The 16,212-nt window shown below is 36.4% G+C and overlaps 1 protein-coding gene across 1 annotated transcript; it reads right to left on the bottom strand.

Annotated features, from left to right (window-relative positions):
• Positions 1-780: 780 nt before the first annotated feature.
• On the bottom strand, positions 781-2,015 carry LOC131332188 (early nodulin-like protein 15). The gene is made up of 2 exons (XM_058366264.1): positions 1,674-2,015; positions 781-1,324 (listed from the first exon to the last, which is right to left on the bottom strand). The coding sequence occupies exons 1-2, from the start codon at positions 1,852-1,854 to the stop codon at positions 972-974; spliced, it is 534 nt and encodes a 177-aa protein (XP_058222247.1). The 5' UTR covers positions 1,855-2,015; the 3' UTR covers positions 781-971.
• Between the last annotated feature and the right edge of the window lie 14,197 nt (positions 2,016-16,212).

The following is a 16,212-nucleotide window of genomic DNA, read 5'->3' as shown; positions in this document are numbered from 1 at the left end:
GATCCTAAATTTTCTTTTCTCATACTCCATAATTCTCTCAAACAGAGGAAAAATAGAATGTGGATTATAGTTTTATTTTCCTCCAAAATGGATAGATAGAGGCAAAATGAAGATTTATATCTTTTATAGGGAATTTCACATTGTAAGGTAAGAAAAATGTAATCATTGTTACTGCTGAGATATTATATTGGCATACATTCTATCCGTCCCAAAATGATAGTCTTTTACAAAAAGACGTGTAATTTTTGAGTCAAAAACTAAAGTATTTTTGTTCATAATTTTTTAAATTTTTTCGCACCAAATTGAAGTACTGACCGAGATGTACTTTTTGAATGAAGGAAGTAGAAAATCATATTTTACCTATGAATTTCAACATCGAGCTTGGAAACTACCTTATCATCATGACCAATTTGATATGATTATATTAGCAGTGATAAGAAATCTTTCACATTAAGAATTGTAGCTAAAGAAGGTTCCTATAAAATACTGTACATCTCTAATTTCACAACCACTTACAGATAAGCATCCCCAGACATTTGTTAAAACTAAAATTTTCAATCCATCATTTGAAATCCCAAAATCTATAAAATGAATTTATCATCATGATCATTTATTTTAATCCTTCATTTGATCTACTTAGTTTTTCATAAAGAGAAAAAAAAAAATCAATGGTAATTAGTACTCATTTATTTCAATCCTTCATTTGATCCCTTTTTAAGTGTCCAACTTAATTTGCAAGTGTTGTTGTCGATCATCACCCATCACCTACCGTAGATGAACTCATGTAAATCGTTTTCACATAAATGAAGTTCTCTTTCTTGTAAAGTTAAAAAACAAAAAACACTGGAGAAAAAAATGAACGAATATCCAATGGATTTTCACTAGTTTTTCCCCAGCAGCTCCAAACATAAATCTCCACACAAATAAATCAAAAAAATCCATCCAACACCCCAAACCCCTCAAATCCTTGTTCACATCAAAACCCAACCTGCCAAAACACCGAACACCACAGCCAAACCACCCCCAAACCCGGCGGAGCCGCTTGTCGGTGCGACGGCCGGACCATCGAACTCGACCGGAGACGGTGCCGGAGCCATACCGAAATGCCTGCTGTGGTTTGAAGACAGGACGACCACAATCAGCTTCTGGCCCTTTTGGCAGTGGCCCTGGGCCCCACTGATGAAGTAGTAGGGCCCTGAATGGTCCAGATTCACCTTTGTGTTTCCGTCCTTGTACTCCTCAATTGGGCTGCTAGTGTTGCATGTCACGTAGTCTCTCTTGCTCACTTGTAGCACTGAGTCCTGGCTGCTGTTGTACTTCCACACTGCTCAATCAACAGATGACACGTATTAAGAGCGAGCAGGGTTGGAGCCAGAATTTACATCTGATGGGCCCCATTAAAAATGTTTTCAAATATTAACTTCAGGTCATTTCTGTTTTATATAAAAAAATTTTGAAAAATTAAAGAATTCGATATCGATAACTCGTTTTATTAAAGAAAAACTGAATGTTTTTGCCTCAGCCCAAGCAAAAAAAGTACCTCCGCCCACGAGAGAGAGAGAGAGAGAGAGGGAGAGAGAAACTGATTGAATTGAAACCCGAAGGCCAAAACTACACGGAGAAAATATCCAAGATATATACTTGAAAATTGAGATTGGGGATTAGTAATTTACCGAGAGTGTCCCCGATTTGGAAGCGAGAATTTTCAGACCATTGATTGAGAGAATCAGATTGTGAGGGATTAGGGATTTCCCATGCGTCTGTTTTCCCGCCTACCAAGATCTCTCTACCCTCTGATGAGCTCACCAAGCAGAGCAAAACCAGTACCAGTGAGGCCCTTGCAAAAGCAGCCATGGCCACACTGAGCTAAAAAACTAGTGTTTTCAGAGAGAGAGAGAGAGAGAGAGAGAGAGAGAGAGAGAGAGAGAGAGAGAGAATGGTGATCAGGTTTCTGTGTGTTGCTCTGTTTATATATACAGGGGGAGAAGGGGTAAAAAAAGTAGCCGTTGGCGTTGGGAATAGGTTTGGAGTTACCGAAGCTGATTCTTGGAAGGGCATGTCTGTCTGTCACAGTAACGGTAGAAAATAAAACAAAAGCCCTCGAAATATGTACTAGATATAGTATTTGATTTCCGAATTTAAATGAAATACGTGGCAGAAAAGGCTGATAAAGGTTTTAACGGTAAAAAAATTCACAGGTGTTTTGGTGAGTAGGTATGATATTTATTGGCTTGGAGCCAAATCAATTGAAATCAATCAGATCAATAAAGCTATAGGTACCGATGCCGTCCACAGGGAAATCGTACCAACGGTCGCGCCGGCTGTCGAAAAAATAGGGTGTTTAGATTTAGCATTCTACACACTTTATTTTTCGTGTATATATATATTTATATACACGAAATATATACATAAAAAATAAGGTGTTTAGATCAATCACTCTACACACATCGGATGCCGTTGATTCCTGCGATATGCCTCTCATTTTTTTTTTAGAATTTTTTGGCCGCTCCGATCGACCGTTTGGTGGCCGGAGACGGTCCAGCGCGACCGTCGGTACGATTTCTCTACGGAGGGCGTCGGTAGCTATAGCATGACTCGAAATCAATGCCAAAAATAATTTGTACTACTAATGTTTTACTAGTACAAAATTGAAGTACGATAAAAGTATTTCACTGCAATTTTGAATTCGAAGGCTGAATGAGGGATGTTAAAAAACAAAAATGCTGCAAGAATTCTCAAAGAAGAGAGATTGTTAGAATCATAGGGAATATACTCCCTCCGTTCCAAAATGACTGTCCCGTTCGGTCTCCAATGCAAATTTTAAATTGTTAATATCTTTCAATCTACAATGTTTTTAAAGATTTTAAATTTTTTGTATAATAGAACTAATTGAGATATATCATATAAGATTCATATTACACATAAAATTCATTATAGATTGAAAGATATTAACAATTTAAAATTTGCATTGGAGACCGAGAACGGGGACAGTCATTTTGAAACTGAGGGGGTATATATTTTTTGGAAGCGAAGAAGAATGTGAACCTCCTATATATAGGAGTTGCACCGTAGACCTCACACGCCCCAAAATAACACTAGTATTATCATGGGCCAAGCCCCAAGGTTAAGAGGAAAGAGTTTAAGATAGAAGAATTACAACAAGTTGAACAAAACTTTGGTAGTTTTTCTGTAATTAAGGAATATAATATCTATGCATGGTTTTATAGATAAAACACGAACTTTCTTTGATAATAAGAAAAAGTAGTTAAAGATAAAAATACCTTATTAGAAGATGACTAGATCGAGCTAAGACGAAGAAAAACCAACAAAGCAGAAGCAACTACGTACTAATCGCAGTAACTGCGCCAAAACAAAGCCTAACCCGCAAAAATAAGAAAAAATGGGAGTAGACTAATTTAGAATTTATTCATCTTGCTTTTATAGTTTTAATTTCAGTTCTTTCCTACGTATATAATAGATAATGTCTCTTTTAGATATAAATATTTAAAAAATACTACAAAGGAAACTATTGATTGAGAAAAATACCAGCTGCAGGCAGGTAGGCCGGAGAGAGAAATAACAAGAATGTTTGCTTACCCAAAAAAATATCAGAAATGCTGAAAACTTGAAAATAAAACTACATTTGTACTGTATATAGGATATTCTTATGAGGATAAAAAAATTAAAAGACAGTGGAAAATGATGACAAAAAATCAGTAACCCTTTAATCATGATCAATATAGTCACGAATAATTAGTCTCAATTAAACACTACAATCTATACAACAAACAAGCGTCGTGCCCGTGCTTAAGCATTAATTTAGAATGACACAACTCCTCAATTTTAAATGTTCACTAACCGGTGTAAAATGTTTAAACTTCAAAACTAATTTACCCTACGTACCTATGTATCTCACGATTTAATTGAATATGTATATAGATGTATCATCTCATTTTGCACTAATAAATTTGGTGCAGAATCAAATTTTCTTATATTTAATGGTATTTAACATTAAACTGTGAAAAAATTATTTGAAAAGAAAGTTGGCACGAGAGGAGAATTAAAAGTTCAAAGTTGGGCATTCATTTGGAGAGTTAAAAGTTTCATTTGGGCGTTCGTTTGCGTTGTCAAATATTATTGTAAGAATATGGAGAGAAGAACTAAGTAAAGTGAGTGCAACACTAATCTTTATTTTTTTAGGAAAAAAAAGAATAAAGACTTGATTCAATTCTTATTGTCTTTAATTAATTGAAAGCTATTGAGATAGTATTTTTTTTACTATTCAAATCATTTATCTTTTAAATTGCATGTTATTTTTTCATCAATTATGAGTGAGTGCCTAGCTAATTCACTAATATAAATTAACACTCAGGGTGGCGCACGCCACTCTCTCCCTCAATATAGTTCTGCCCAGGGCCGGCTTTGAGATTTTGGAGGCCTAAGACGATCTTCGAAAATGAGGCCCTTAATAATTGTAAACGAAAATCAAATAAAAAGTCAATCACACTGAATAATTTTGATTCGGATATAGTATTTGTTTATAATGAGAAGTACCAGAGTAGTAGCGTTTACGGGGGCAAAAAGATGTATCCATACACCCACCACACTGAATAATTTTGAAGGGCCCCAGAGATTTTTGGCGATCCCGTGACCTTTTACTCCTCCTTTTTGTTTGTTTTTTCCTGCATTCTATGTTCTATTTTTCTGGGCCATTGGGGCTTAAGTATAAAATGTCTTATTGGGTTTAAAATTGGTCCCTAAAACAACACATATATACTAGGTCCTAAAAATAAATGGGGGCCCTATTTTTTTGACATTTTTGGGGGGCTTAAGGCCCACGCCTCTTGGGCCTTAGCCCAAAGTCGGCAGTGGTTCCGCCCCTGCTTTCAAGAGGTCATAAAGTTGAAGCTCACGACATTTAAACATTCCAAATCTTTGAGTCACTTGAGATTTGCTTAATCCAAGGACGGAAGTAGTAAGAGGCTGACTTGGGCTGTAGCCCAGGTCAATTCCGGAAAACACAAAAAAAAAAAAATTATAGCGTAGAAATTTCAATTGAAATAATTTTAGACCAACCCATTTTGTTTTCACCTCATCCACCATCCAAATGATCTCTCTTTCAGATCCGTAATTATTCCCTTATTATGCAAAACACTGATTGATATGCTTAGATTTGTGCTTATGTTGTTAAATGCATAGCACTGACTGATGTGTTTAGATTTGCTTTTATATTGTTAAATGCTCTACACTGGCTGTGTGTTTAGATTTGCTCTTATATTGTTAAATGCAGAGCACTAACTCGTGTGTTTAGATTTTCACTAATATAGTTGATGCTGAAAACTAGCTGGTGTGCTTAAATTTTAAAATATTGGTTCTTACAATCTTACTTTTTTAGGTTTAAATTATATTAGAACAGTAAAAAAAAATCTAGAGCTTTTTTTTGATATTTGTTTTTGAGATGTTGATGTCCAAGGGTTTTTACAGGAGCGTCTTTTTTTTTTCCCTTCATATTGTGCATGTTAAAGACACCACTGCATTAACTCTTAAGAAATAAATATCTAATATCCTCACTCGTCACAATCTGAACATTCACAATATGCGATGTCAAGGGTATAATGGTGCTAGGCAATATGCGCGGTGCATGGAATGAATTACAAACCTTATTTCTTAGAGATTGCCTGTATGCATATTATATACTGTTTTGTCCATTGAAAAAAAAAAATTAGATTAGCCCAAGGCAAAATCAATTTCTAGTTCCGCCCTTGACTTAATCGTTAATTTTAGAATTAATCTTGAATTAGTAAGGTGCGCGTAAAATGACCCGTACACCTGGTTATTAGAAGAAAAACATACTTATAGCTCTTGATGACACAAAAACTCTTGTCATAGACAGTAGAAGGGAGGAAAAAAAAAAGACACTTGTCACGAAGAAGAGTAGGCCAACTGCCACGTCGTTTTTCTGGCATGAATCTCCGCATGCACATATGCTACGGTGCATTCACGTGGCTACCCCCCCACCGCTTCGGCTTCCCAGTTTGTAAACAAAGACAAATTTAAGGTGTGGCAAACATTGGTGTGCAATCCCATACTATCCCAAAGAGAGAGAGAGAGAGAGAGAGAGAGAATATGGCCGGAGATGAAAAGAAGAGTGGGGAAGGGCACAAGGCAGGGGGAGATCATAGTTCGTATGGAAGGCGTAAATTACCATACAGCCCTTATACGTTGGCATTCGGTGGCTTGGTTTTCGCGGCCACCATCTACTACTTGGCCAAGTACGCCAAGAAGCCCCCGGCCCCGCCTCGAAACGACCCCCGCGACGGCACCAGAGCCACCGTTAACAAGCCCGAAGATTCACCTCCCCGTAGATATACCTAGATACATCCTCCATATGTATTATACCCCAATCTACCGCAGTACTAGTGTATGTATGGTTGTTTAGTGCATGTTATTGGTTGTCGACTTCTCTATGACGTTTTTGGAATTTCTCTGCTTTTGTTGATCACTCTTAAATGCATGAAAGCATCAAATCTTGGATATTGAGAAAGGTCTCCTCTGTGCAAGCTCCTCTTGAAATCCTCAATGGATCTGATTTTGTGACTGTATTTTTTGGGTACGTCCAATACTTTATTTGATGTCTTTCTTTTTGTTTCTTCTTTCGGGATTGTGGTATGCACATAATAGTATTATAATATAGGTGTCAATCTCGTTGGAATGTATATTTCTAATAGTGATGCATTCTTATTCTTTCCCTTGATTGATGTACCCTTTCGAGTTTTTAATAAAATTTCTCTTTTGCAGACAAAAAAAAAAGGTCTCCTGTGTGTGTGTATTTTTAGGACTATAATCGTTGATGACAAATATGCATGACAGCCAGCGTAGACCATCTATTTTAGGGGAAAAGAAATGAATTAAAGGGATAAGGATTACGTAAGTAAGGAGGAGACTTTCATGCATCAAAGTGTGATGAATTCTTTTCTTTCCTTTTCCAATGTTCCAAACAAACCCTAATTAATATCCACTTCTATTACCTTCTCGATTGAAAATTGAAATAGAATCACGATCTGGTAGATTAAACATCTACATTTTTTTTTTGACAAGTACATTTAAATTTTTTTTTTATGAGTAAACACCTTTTTTCCCCTTCACGTGGGCTGGGCCGGAAAATGGGTGTTTGTTTTTTTCCGACGTTAAATGGAATTGAAAAAGGCAAAGGATTTATTAATTGCCTTTTCAAATGTGTTTGTGGAGTGGTCTTTTGGAAAGGAGGAGTGAGACAAAAAAAATTGGTAAAGAAAATACCCTTAAAGTGTATATGAACGGCTCAAATTCACTGTGCAGTGCATCTGAGCCGTTTATGTACACTTTAAGGGTATTTTTTTTGTCCATTTTCTTTGCACCTAGCATTTCTGTTTGGAAAGGGGAGAGTGGCTATTGTCAAGCATTGGGCAGTGCCAAAATTGCCGGCTGTGCATTCTCCAAGTTCAAATTAAGAGCTTTTGTGGTAGTGGAGAATATTTAGTCAATGTTGGGCACTCCAAAGGTCTCCCAAGGTACTTCAAGAAGCTTCTCTTCGTGTTTTATATATAATCAGTTCACCTCTGCATGGGTTTGGGTAGACCGAGAGCACAAAAAACATTACTAGTATTTAGTGTGTGAGAGGAACAAGAGGTTGTAACAGTGAGGCAGAGGGGGGTGGTAAAATATCAAGTGTGGGTCTCTGATATTCGTATCTCACCAATGTAATTCTCATTGTTATAGTGGAAATTGTTCTCTCCCCCGTAGAGTAGGCATTGAGGCTGAACCAAGTAATTGTTGTGTTTTTTTTGTGCGTGTTTGTTTTTGTCGTTACGCTTCCGTTGCGGTTGGGATCAGAAATTCCCTAACAATTAGGAATCCTAGTCCTTAGATGTTTGATACGTTGGTACTTCAGGATGTTTATGGATCTTAGTATTGCCTAATATCATGATCACACTACCTAGCTATATGAATTCAATTAAGTATAAAAAAATATCCTGTAACATGCACCTACACACGCAGGGAGAGGGAGGGAGACAGAAAAGAGAGATATTTCCGAACATGCACCTACGAACGGAGAGAGAGAGAGATGACTTATGGCGTTTGGTAGAGAGATATGTTTTAGAGGGGAGAGAGTGATATAATAAAGATGGGATAAAGAGGTGGATATGGTTGAAAGAGGGGTTTAAAAGTTACTTGATTTGTTTAATTTTTTTAGAAGGGGGATATGAGGGGTAGATAATGTATAATGGTGTGAATTTTCCCTCCGAAAGGGGATTTAGAAATCCCGGCCAAAATGATCCGGGGGAGAAATCATAACAAACACCGGATATCATCCCCGGAATTTCTATATCCGGGCAAGGGAAGATATCCCACTGTTTAATCCGGCTGCCAAACAGGCCGTTGGGGGAAAAAGTTGATAAGGGGTAGCCGGTAGGTATAAATACACAATCATGTCAATTGTCAAGCTTTAAGAACATAAAACCTGGATGGATAGAACCCTGTGGTTGCAAACCCAAATAGCACCAATCACTAGAAATGTGACACTTTTTGCCCTTAAATTCAAAGAGAGGTTGGCCATAAAGCTAGATAGCTATATCATATGGTCCCCTCCCCTCACATTCCCAAGAATAATTGTATGGGTGCCGGTCAAGCATGCATCGATGGTGCAAAAATCGATGCGCATGGCTGACTTACGGGTGCAACAAAAATCATCCAAATCGTTCATTTATTTTAAGACATTGTTTCAATTGGTCGAGGGAAAAATCAGCGCAATTGGATAATTGCGAGTGTTTGATCCAATATATCAATTTTTTATTTAGAATTCAAGATCTTGTATTCTGAATAAAAAATTGGTACATTGGATCAAGCACTTAAAGTTATTTGATTGAGTTAATTTCTTAAGAGGAGACTACTTTAAAAAATGTTTTAAAATTAATGAACGATTTGAATCATTTATGTGGAATCCGAAAATATATCTCTTGTGCCTGTGCATTATTGTAATCTCATCGGTACCCATAGATGGGTTGCATTCCCAAATGGAAAGCCCTATCAAACCAAACTCCAAAATCATGATAACAAAGGGGACCAATAATCTATCTGTCATCTTTTTATTCATGAGGGTTTATGGCCAACCCAAATTTCAACAATAGTTTACTTGTTAACTATCCTTGTAAGGTCGATCATTTTACTAGGTAGGATTCAACCCCCTCTGTTTTTATGGGATTACTTTACTTTGTGAGGTGCACACTAAAATTGTTTAGGCAAATGAAATTTTGTGTATATTCTGCTCGTTAATAGAGGAAATAAAGTTAAAAAGTAATTTTTGAACACCCTCTTAATAAATTTTGGAATTGTCACTAATTTTCGGTACGTCCTGGTCTTGATAAAGCCTGTCAATCCGGATAAGCATAGTGTATCTCTTTTTTTATTTTTAAAATACTGGATTTTACTGGTATACAAAACTAGCTATACACGTGTGTAGATGAGACAAGTTATTGCATATGTTAAAAATAAAAATGACACAAATTTAACTTTTTCACAACAACATGACGTCCGTGATGAAAAAAGTAAATACTAAGGTCTAGTTGTTATGTTTCTTAGGGATCGCATCATGGATTATTTTAAAATATTCATCTAGGCGTAAGATACTTACAAAGAAACATATTGATTTTACCTCTAAACGTATCCAAAGGATCCAAACAATTCCATGGCTTAAGATTCTTCTAATGGTTTGTTGTGATGGAAGTTGTGGAATGCTTGAATCCATTGGAGTTTTCAGTCACGCACGCTCAAAATATGTGACTTACCTCACACCTACATACTCTCTCCTTGAACTCAAACCAATTTGGAACCCAACCAAACCTATTTTGTCTGTCTAGTTCATATCTACTACTAGATTATAATGAAGATATATATTCACTAGTCAAGCCAGTCATAGGTCAGCAACTACAAGATAATTTTAATGAACCTTTTTTTTTTACCCAAACAAAAGTTGAAAATCTTGACCGTATTGAATTCCCTGTTTGGAGCAAGTAATGAAAAGCGATAATCTCTAATTGGTCAAATTTCATAACTTTTTTATTTTTTCGGTAATTGGGGCAAAGCACTAAACACCTTTGTGAATATCATTAAAAGTGCACAAGCTAATTTAGGCTTAAGGTGAGTTTTCACTAAATTTTTTTTATCTTCCGACTATTAACAATAGTCAAGTAATTATTTCCATCAAATGATATTTTAATTGATGTATGCGAGTAAAATAATATGTTTTAATTTATTTGAGGAGTAGAATTACTCGAGGCCAAATTTTAATCCCTCAATCCCTCTGAAATCAAACCCTTCAGTCTCCCTTGCAGCCGGAACATGCATCCTCAGCCGCCGCTACCATGTCGTCAATTATATAACCACCTTGACCGCCACAAACATCACCATGGCCATATCCTTCTGCTACAGCTGCTCTGCCACCACCGCTGCCACCTCCACGATAAACTTAGCTGCCACCAGCATCATCAAAACCCTCAACCCAAACCACAATCCAACGTCCCTCAATACTCACCCACCACCACCACTGCCACCCCATACTCAGGCCCACAAAATACGCCACCATTGCCGCCTCCCAAATCACACCTTCCACCATCCCGAACCGCAATCCACCACAACCCCTCAACGCTGGAGCGCAATCCGCCACAGCCCCACAACATCAGATCCGAAGCCTGAATAACGTAGTAAGGCAGAAGATCTGAACCAAAAAAAAAAAAAAACAAAGCAAAGCAAGACTTAGGCTAAATTCTTGTAAACTTAATTTTCTTCTTCGTTTTGTGTGTTTTGTATCATCCTTCCGAGAGATTTTAAACGGTACAAAATTATGACCTAAAGAAAAAAAAAAAAGGTTTACTAAAGACGGAAAAAATATAAAACAGCTATCTTATTTGTCTAAAATGCCGGCTTATTTGAATTTTTTCAACATCCATCTATATTTTTATACTTTTCTGATTCGTCTCGTTGAGACAAACGATTAATTTCAAAAATTACGACGAAAAGATAAAAAAAAATTACTAAAAGTAAAAAAATACCGAAATAAATTTCAAATTACAAGTTTACAAAAAGAGAGAGAGAGTGGGGGACCTTAGGGATCGTAGTCTATTCTTGAAATAGACAGTCTTTTAGTGAATTTTTCTGAAAAAGTTAGACTTCCATTATGGCGGCCATAAGAAATGAATTTAAAATTTATGAATATTTTTTATATTTTTGTAAAATTCGAAATGGACCCCACACGCGTGCAGTAGATGTGTGCCGTGAAACTATGCAGTCAAGCTAGACTTTCTGCTTCCCTTACTAGTCACAAATTTTACAAAACAGTACACAAACTTTAGACTTCTTCGATAAAGTTCGTAAAGTATGTTCTTACATTTATTTCAAAGGGGTTTCTTCATAATTATATGGGTTGTCTGTGATTTTTTTGAAAGATATTGTACCCAAACTGGATAAATCATCTATAGACTAGCAATTTTAAATTAGATCTCATTCCACTAAAGTTCTTATTTTTTAAATACTTATATTCCACTTTACGAGATATGTCATTAATTCTCTCATAATGCATCACCTTTAAATATTTTCCCTTGCGGAATGGGGCCTCAGTCAACATTATAAAAAAAATATGACGCAGGAAATGATAAAATTAATAGTGACAAATAGTAATCTAGTGGAAAACTTACAATTGTTGATGATATACAAGATTACTAGTAAACAAGTATTGAATATTATCTTGAGTACTATACTTCAATTTATTATTTAATTGAGGTTAATTTCATGTAGTCTTACATTAGCCTACGAAGTTTTTTGAAATACTCTAATAAACAAGTAAAATGAGTACATGGGTGCTTTAGTTATTCAATAAAAAAACAAAATAAATTCGCATATTATAGTGGCATTGGACTCAAAATGATCAACTTGGGTATACTAGATGATATATAGAAGAATAGAAAAGATACAGGGAAATTTATAGAAATGGTCCTCCTAGTTTCACCCGATTCTCATTTTTGTCCTTTAAGTATCAATTGCAACTCTTTTGACCTTCAAGTTTGGTTTTCGTACGAAGTTGGTCTAATTGATGACGTCTGTTAGCCAAACTGGACGAAAAAAATCATATTGAGGACAGACGTTATCAATTGGACCAACTTGATACGAACTGTAACGTCCAAACTGTCATCAATCTGATTTTTTCTATCCATTTTGGCTGACAAAAGTTATAAATTAGACCAATTTGGTTCGAAAACCAAACTTAAAGGTCAAAAGAGTTGTAATTGATACTTGGAGGACGAAAATAAAACTCGAATGAAACTACGAGGACCATTTATATAAATACATGCAAAGAGTAAATATTTTGAATGAAGATTTATCTCTTGTTCGGCCTCTCTCGGGTAGAAATCCTGGCTCTGACATTGGGCGCACGTGACCTCATGTATCCCCTTAAAGGCAAATGGGGGGTCCTGACCTTTGACTCTCATAGGTCAGCATGTATGTTGTCCCCCATCCGGACCGTCAAAAAGAGTTTTGGATGGTCAGAATTTAAAAAAAACTCTTCTAGACTCTTCCGGTCTTCCTTGAAAAAGTATTCTTAAGATCCAAACCATTAATTATCGAGATGGGGTCCGAATGAGCAACAACACTCATGCTGAACTCAAAGGATCCCCGGGTTCCCCTATAAAGGCCTAATCAAGACCCCCTTGAATAAACCCCTAGCTAAAATTGTGTGTTCTTTGAGCGATTAAATCTGGACTGGGGGTTGGTGTTGCATGTGTAGCACAACACTGTACTGCGCAGCTCGGATGCCGTCCGTTCGGCAATCCAATGGTTCAAATCTCATTTCCACCCATGTTGTATTTGAGCCATTTATTGTCGAGATGAGATTTAAACTATTGGATTGCCGAACGGACAGCATTTGAGCAGTGCAACACGGTTCTGTGCAACAGCTAACCCCGAATCCGTTAAATCCACAGCACTCTTCACGAACTTGAGTTATAGAAGCGTATGGTACGAGGGACAAGGCTAGTTTGAACTTTAAAGAGATGAAGATAGAGATCGGGGACTTGCTTTGAAAAGGGAATTGATATGAGAGGAGTATATAACTACTACTCCCTCCGTCCCTAAATAAGTGTCCGGCGCGCAAAATTAGGCTTTACAAAACAGGCATATTTTTTATTAAAAAAATTAATTTTTTTCCACAATCTAATAGAACTCATTGCTATCTATTGATTTGTGAAAAAAAATTAATTTTTTTAACGAAACAAATGCATTTTTTTGAACGCCTAGTTTTGCGCGCCGGACACTTATTTAGGGACGAAGGGAGTATTAAACACGGGCCTTAAAAGTTGTTATGTATGTATCAGCTTTTCAACCTTCTATCTAGGGCAGGGCTCACCTACCCCGGCCCCGTGCATTCGCATTTCTAGCTTTGGGACCGCGCGTGTACCATGTGGCTACATAGCGTTGTTATTCGTATGCATCATTAATTAAACCTTTTTAAAAAATATATATATTTTTAGGCTTTTTCAGCATTGATAGTAGCCATATTTAGCTCCTTTCAGCATCTCCTAATAATAACTCCAACTCAAATAAGCTAGCCAAAATCCCACTTCAATCTAACCTTTCCATCTTCTACTCTAACGGTTCGTTCGATTGCTTGACTAGAGAGGTGAGATTACAATTAAGGGAACCTAAAGACCCACATGTTTCTAATTATTCTTAGTCCCGCATTTGGTGCATCCAATATTAACCACTAGATCGACTACACAAGGTGGGATTATTTGTCTATATAATGCCCCATGTGAGGGATTAACACAAATATATACCGGGGGAGAGGTAGTATTAGCTAGTCCTTTTTTTCTGGATTATCTCCCTCTTTATCAAATGATAGAAAATAATTTCCATTATCTTTATCTCACTTTAATTAAACACAGTACAAACCAGTTCTAGTATTCATATAATCCTGTCTATTATCATGTGGACCCCACTTGTCCCATTTATCCACATCCTTTATGTCATCTTATTCAATCCTTCTAAAAAATAGTTCAACAATTAAACGTGCCCTAAGGATTTGTTAGAGATGAGCTAGCTAGGACTATGATTGTGACTGATAAAGAGACGGGATTGGTAATGATGTTTTTTTGCAGATGAATAATTCATGAGATTATTAATAACATGTTGGTTTTGCCTAGAATATATATGATTGTACTAAATTTGCTATGTTTCCAATTTTAACCTTACAATTTGAACACCATTTTTCATTATTTTCCACCTAGTTTATTGGGATGCAAACTACAAATTGCCCATGGACCAAATAATTAGGTACCATTTCGTCATATAAACATATTGTTCGATCTCGAAGCATTTTTTTAGATTTTTTTTTTTTAAAGATTAATTTGATCCCATTAGGATCTTTACATTAGAATTTCTAGAATGTCAAGAAGTCCCTCAACGGGAAGAGTTGGAAAAACAAGACCAAAAGATGGACTTCGCTGCTTATTATGATTCACATATGAATGCCAATTCCAAGATGTAGTCAAAAGTGGAAGCATCCAATATTATTCTAGAAAAAAAAGTATTAGCAATTTCGTCTAAGGTTTTTTTTTAAAGAATTGGTCCCATCCTTTTTGTTTTTTGGTTGTGGGTTAAGGATGGAACATCAAGAAATTCATTAATATAAAGTATTACAATTCACCTTGTGCATCTAATACAACGGATAAAAAGACCTATCGCACACTAGTAAGACAAATAACATATAGAATTCAAACGAAGGTTAAACAAGCGATAAATTGATCAGATGGTTAGATGTTGAAGCAGCACATACAACTTGTCGATATACATCTGTAATTACGGTAAATATACAATTGACGAGCAATTTCTAAGTTTTGTTTCAGTAGTTGACTAGTGTTTTTATGATAGTGCATCAATGGGGATAATTGTGTCAATAATTAAAGAGGGAGGTCATAATAATTGTCTATGTAACTTCAAACCCATGGGACCGGTTTCGTAATAGTGTGTGTGTGTCTATATATATATATACATACCACCTCCCCTTGGGTTGGTGAATCGATCCGGTGAAATGGAGGGATACACAATCCCTTTTGGATTATTAATTACTCCGCTCAATGAAAAGCAAAACAAACAAAAGTCTTTCCAATCCTACCCTACTAGTTCAATAAGTCTGTCCACACACCACACAGACAAACTGCGCATAAATTGTTCAAGTATTTTGTTGTGAGGTCCATCACGGGTCCCACATAGACAATACAAACATTTCATTAAATGTAAAATATTTTTTCAATGATCTCTGCAAAAAATCAACTCAATCCAATAGCTATAGGTATTTGATCTAATCATCTAACTTTTCATTATCCGAAAATCTGAATGAAAAGTTAAATGATTGGATCGAGATATCCGATTGAGCTGATTTTTTCTCGGGGACCTTGTAAAAAATATTTTACATTTAATGAACAGTTCGGATCGTTTGTATGGGATCCGTGGTAGATCCACAACAAAATCTGTGCATAATCTGTGCATAGTTATCTGTGTGGTTAGCAACGTTGTAGGTTTCACTGGGACCTTGCTACTCGTACAGCAGATTTTACACAGACAGCGCGTACAGCGCGCATTTGGGTCCGTCTCGGGTCCAACAAAGATGATCGGAGTCGCTCATTTTGTTCAATATATTTTGCTTAAGGTCCTTCTAAAAAATCAGCTTCATCCGAAAATGATAAGGGCATTTGCGAAGCGTCCAAAATCCCTGCAAAAGAATTCTAAAGCGATTTTGGACCCTTCGCAAATGCCCTTATCGTTTTCGGATGAAGCTGATTTTTTACAAGGACCTTAAGCAAAATATATTGAACAAAATGAGCGGCTCCGATTATCTTTGTTGGACCCGAGACGGGCTCAAACGCGCGCTGTATGCACTGTCTGTGTAAAACCTGCTGTACAAGCAGCATTTTTGGTTTCACTGCTACTATCATACACAGCCTAAAAGACTCCCTTGTTATTAATTACTTATCTTCCTTTCAAGAATTAGTACTCCTATTTACTTTTCTTTATTAACTTTGTGGCCGGACATCAATATCTTCGTTATCACTTTGAGTTGGCATTTACTTTAAATATGGGAACTGAAAAAACTGTTATTCTATATGATGTACCCCTATATCAAGT

This window comes from Rhododendron vialii, chromosome 7a, assembly GCF_030253575.1.
Source record: "Rhododendron vialii isolate Sample 1 chromosome 7a, ASM3025357v1".
NCBI classification, from domain to species: domain Eukaryota; kingdom Viridiplantae; phylum Streptophyta; class Magnoliopsida; order Ericales; family Ericaceae; genus Rhododendron; species Rhododendron vialii.
This window is presented reverse-complemented; position numbering and strand designations above follow the sequence as displayed.

What these genes read in the sequence shown, in the direction of transcription:
- LOC131332188 (XM_058366264.1), bottom strand. Translation starts at nt 1,854, where the DNA reads ATGGCTGCTTTTGCAAGGGCCTCACTGGTACTGGTTTTGCTCTGCTTG. An exon ending in CCAAATCGGGGACACTCTCG is followed by an intron (nt 1,325 to 1,673) that starts GTAAATTACTAA and finishes TTGATTGAGCAG; the next exon opens with TGTGGAAGTACAACAGCAGC.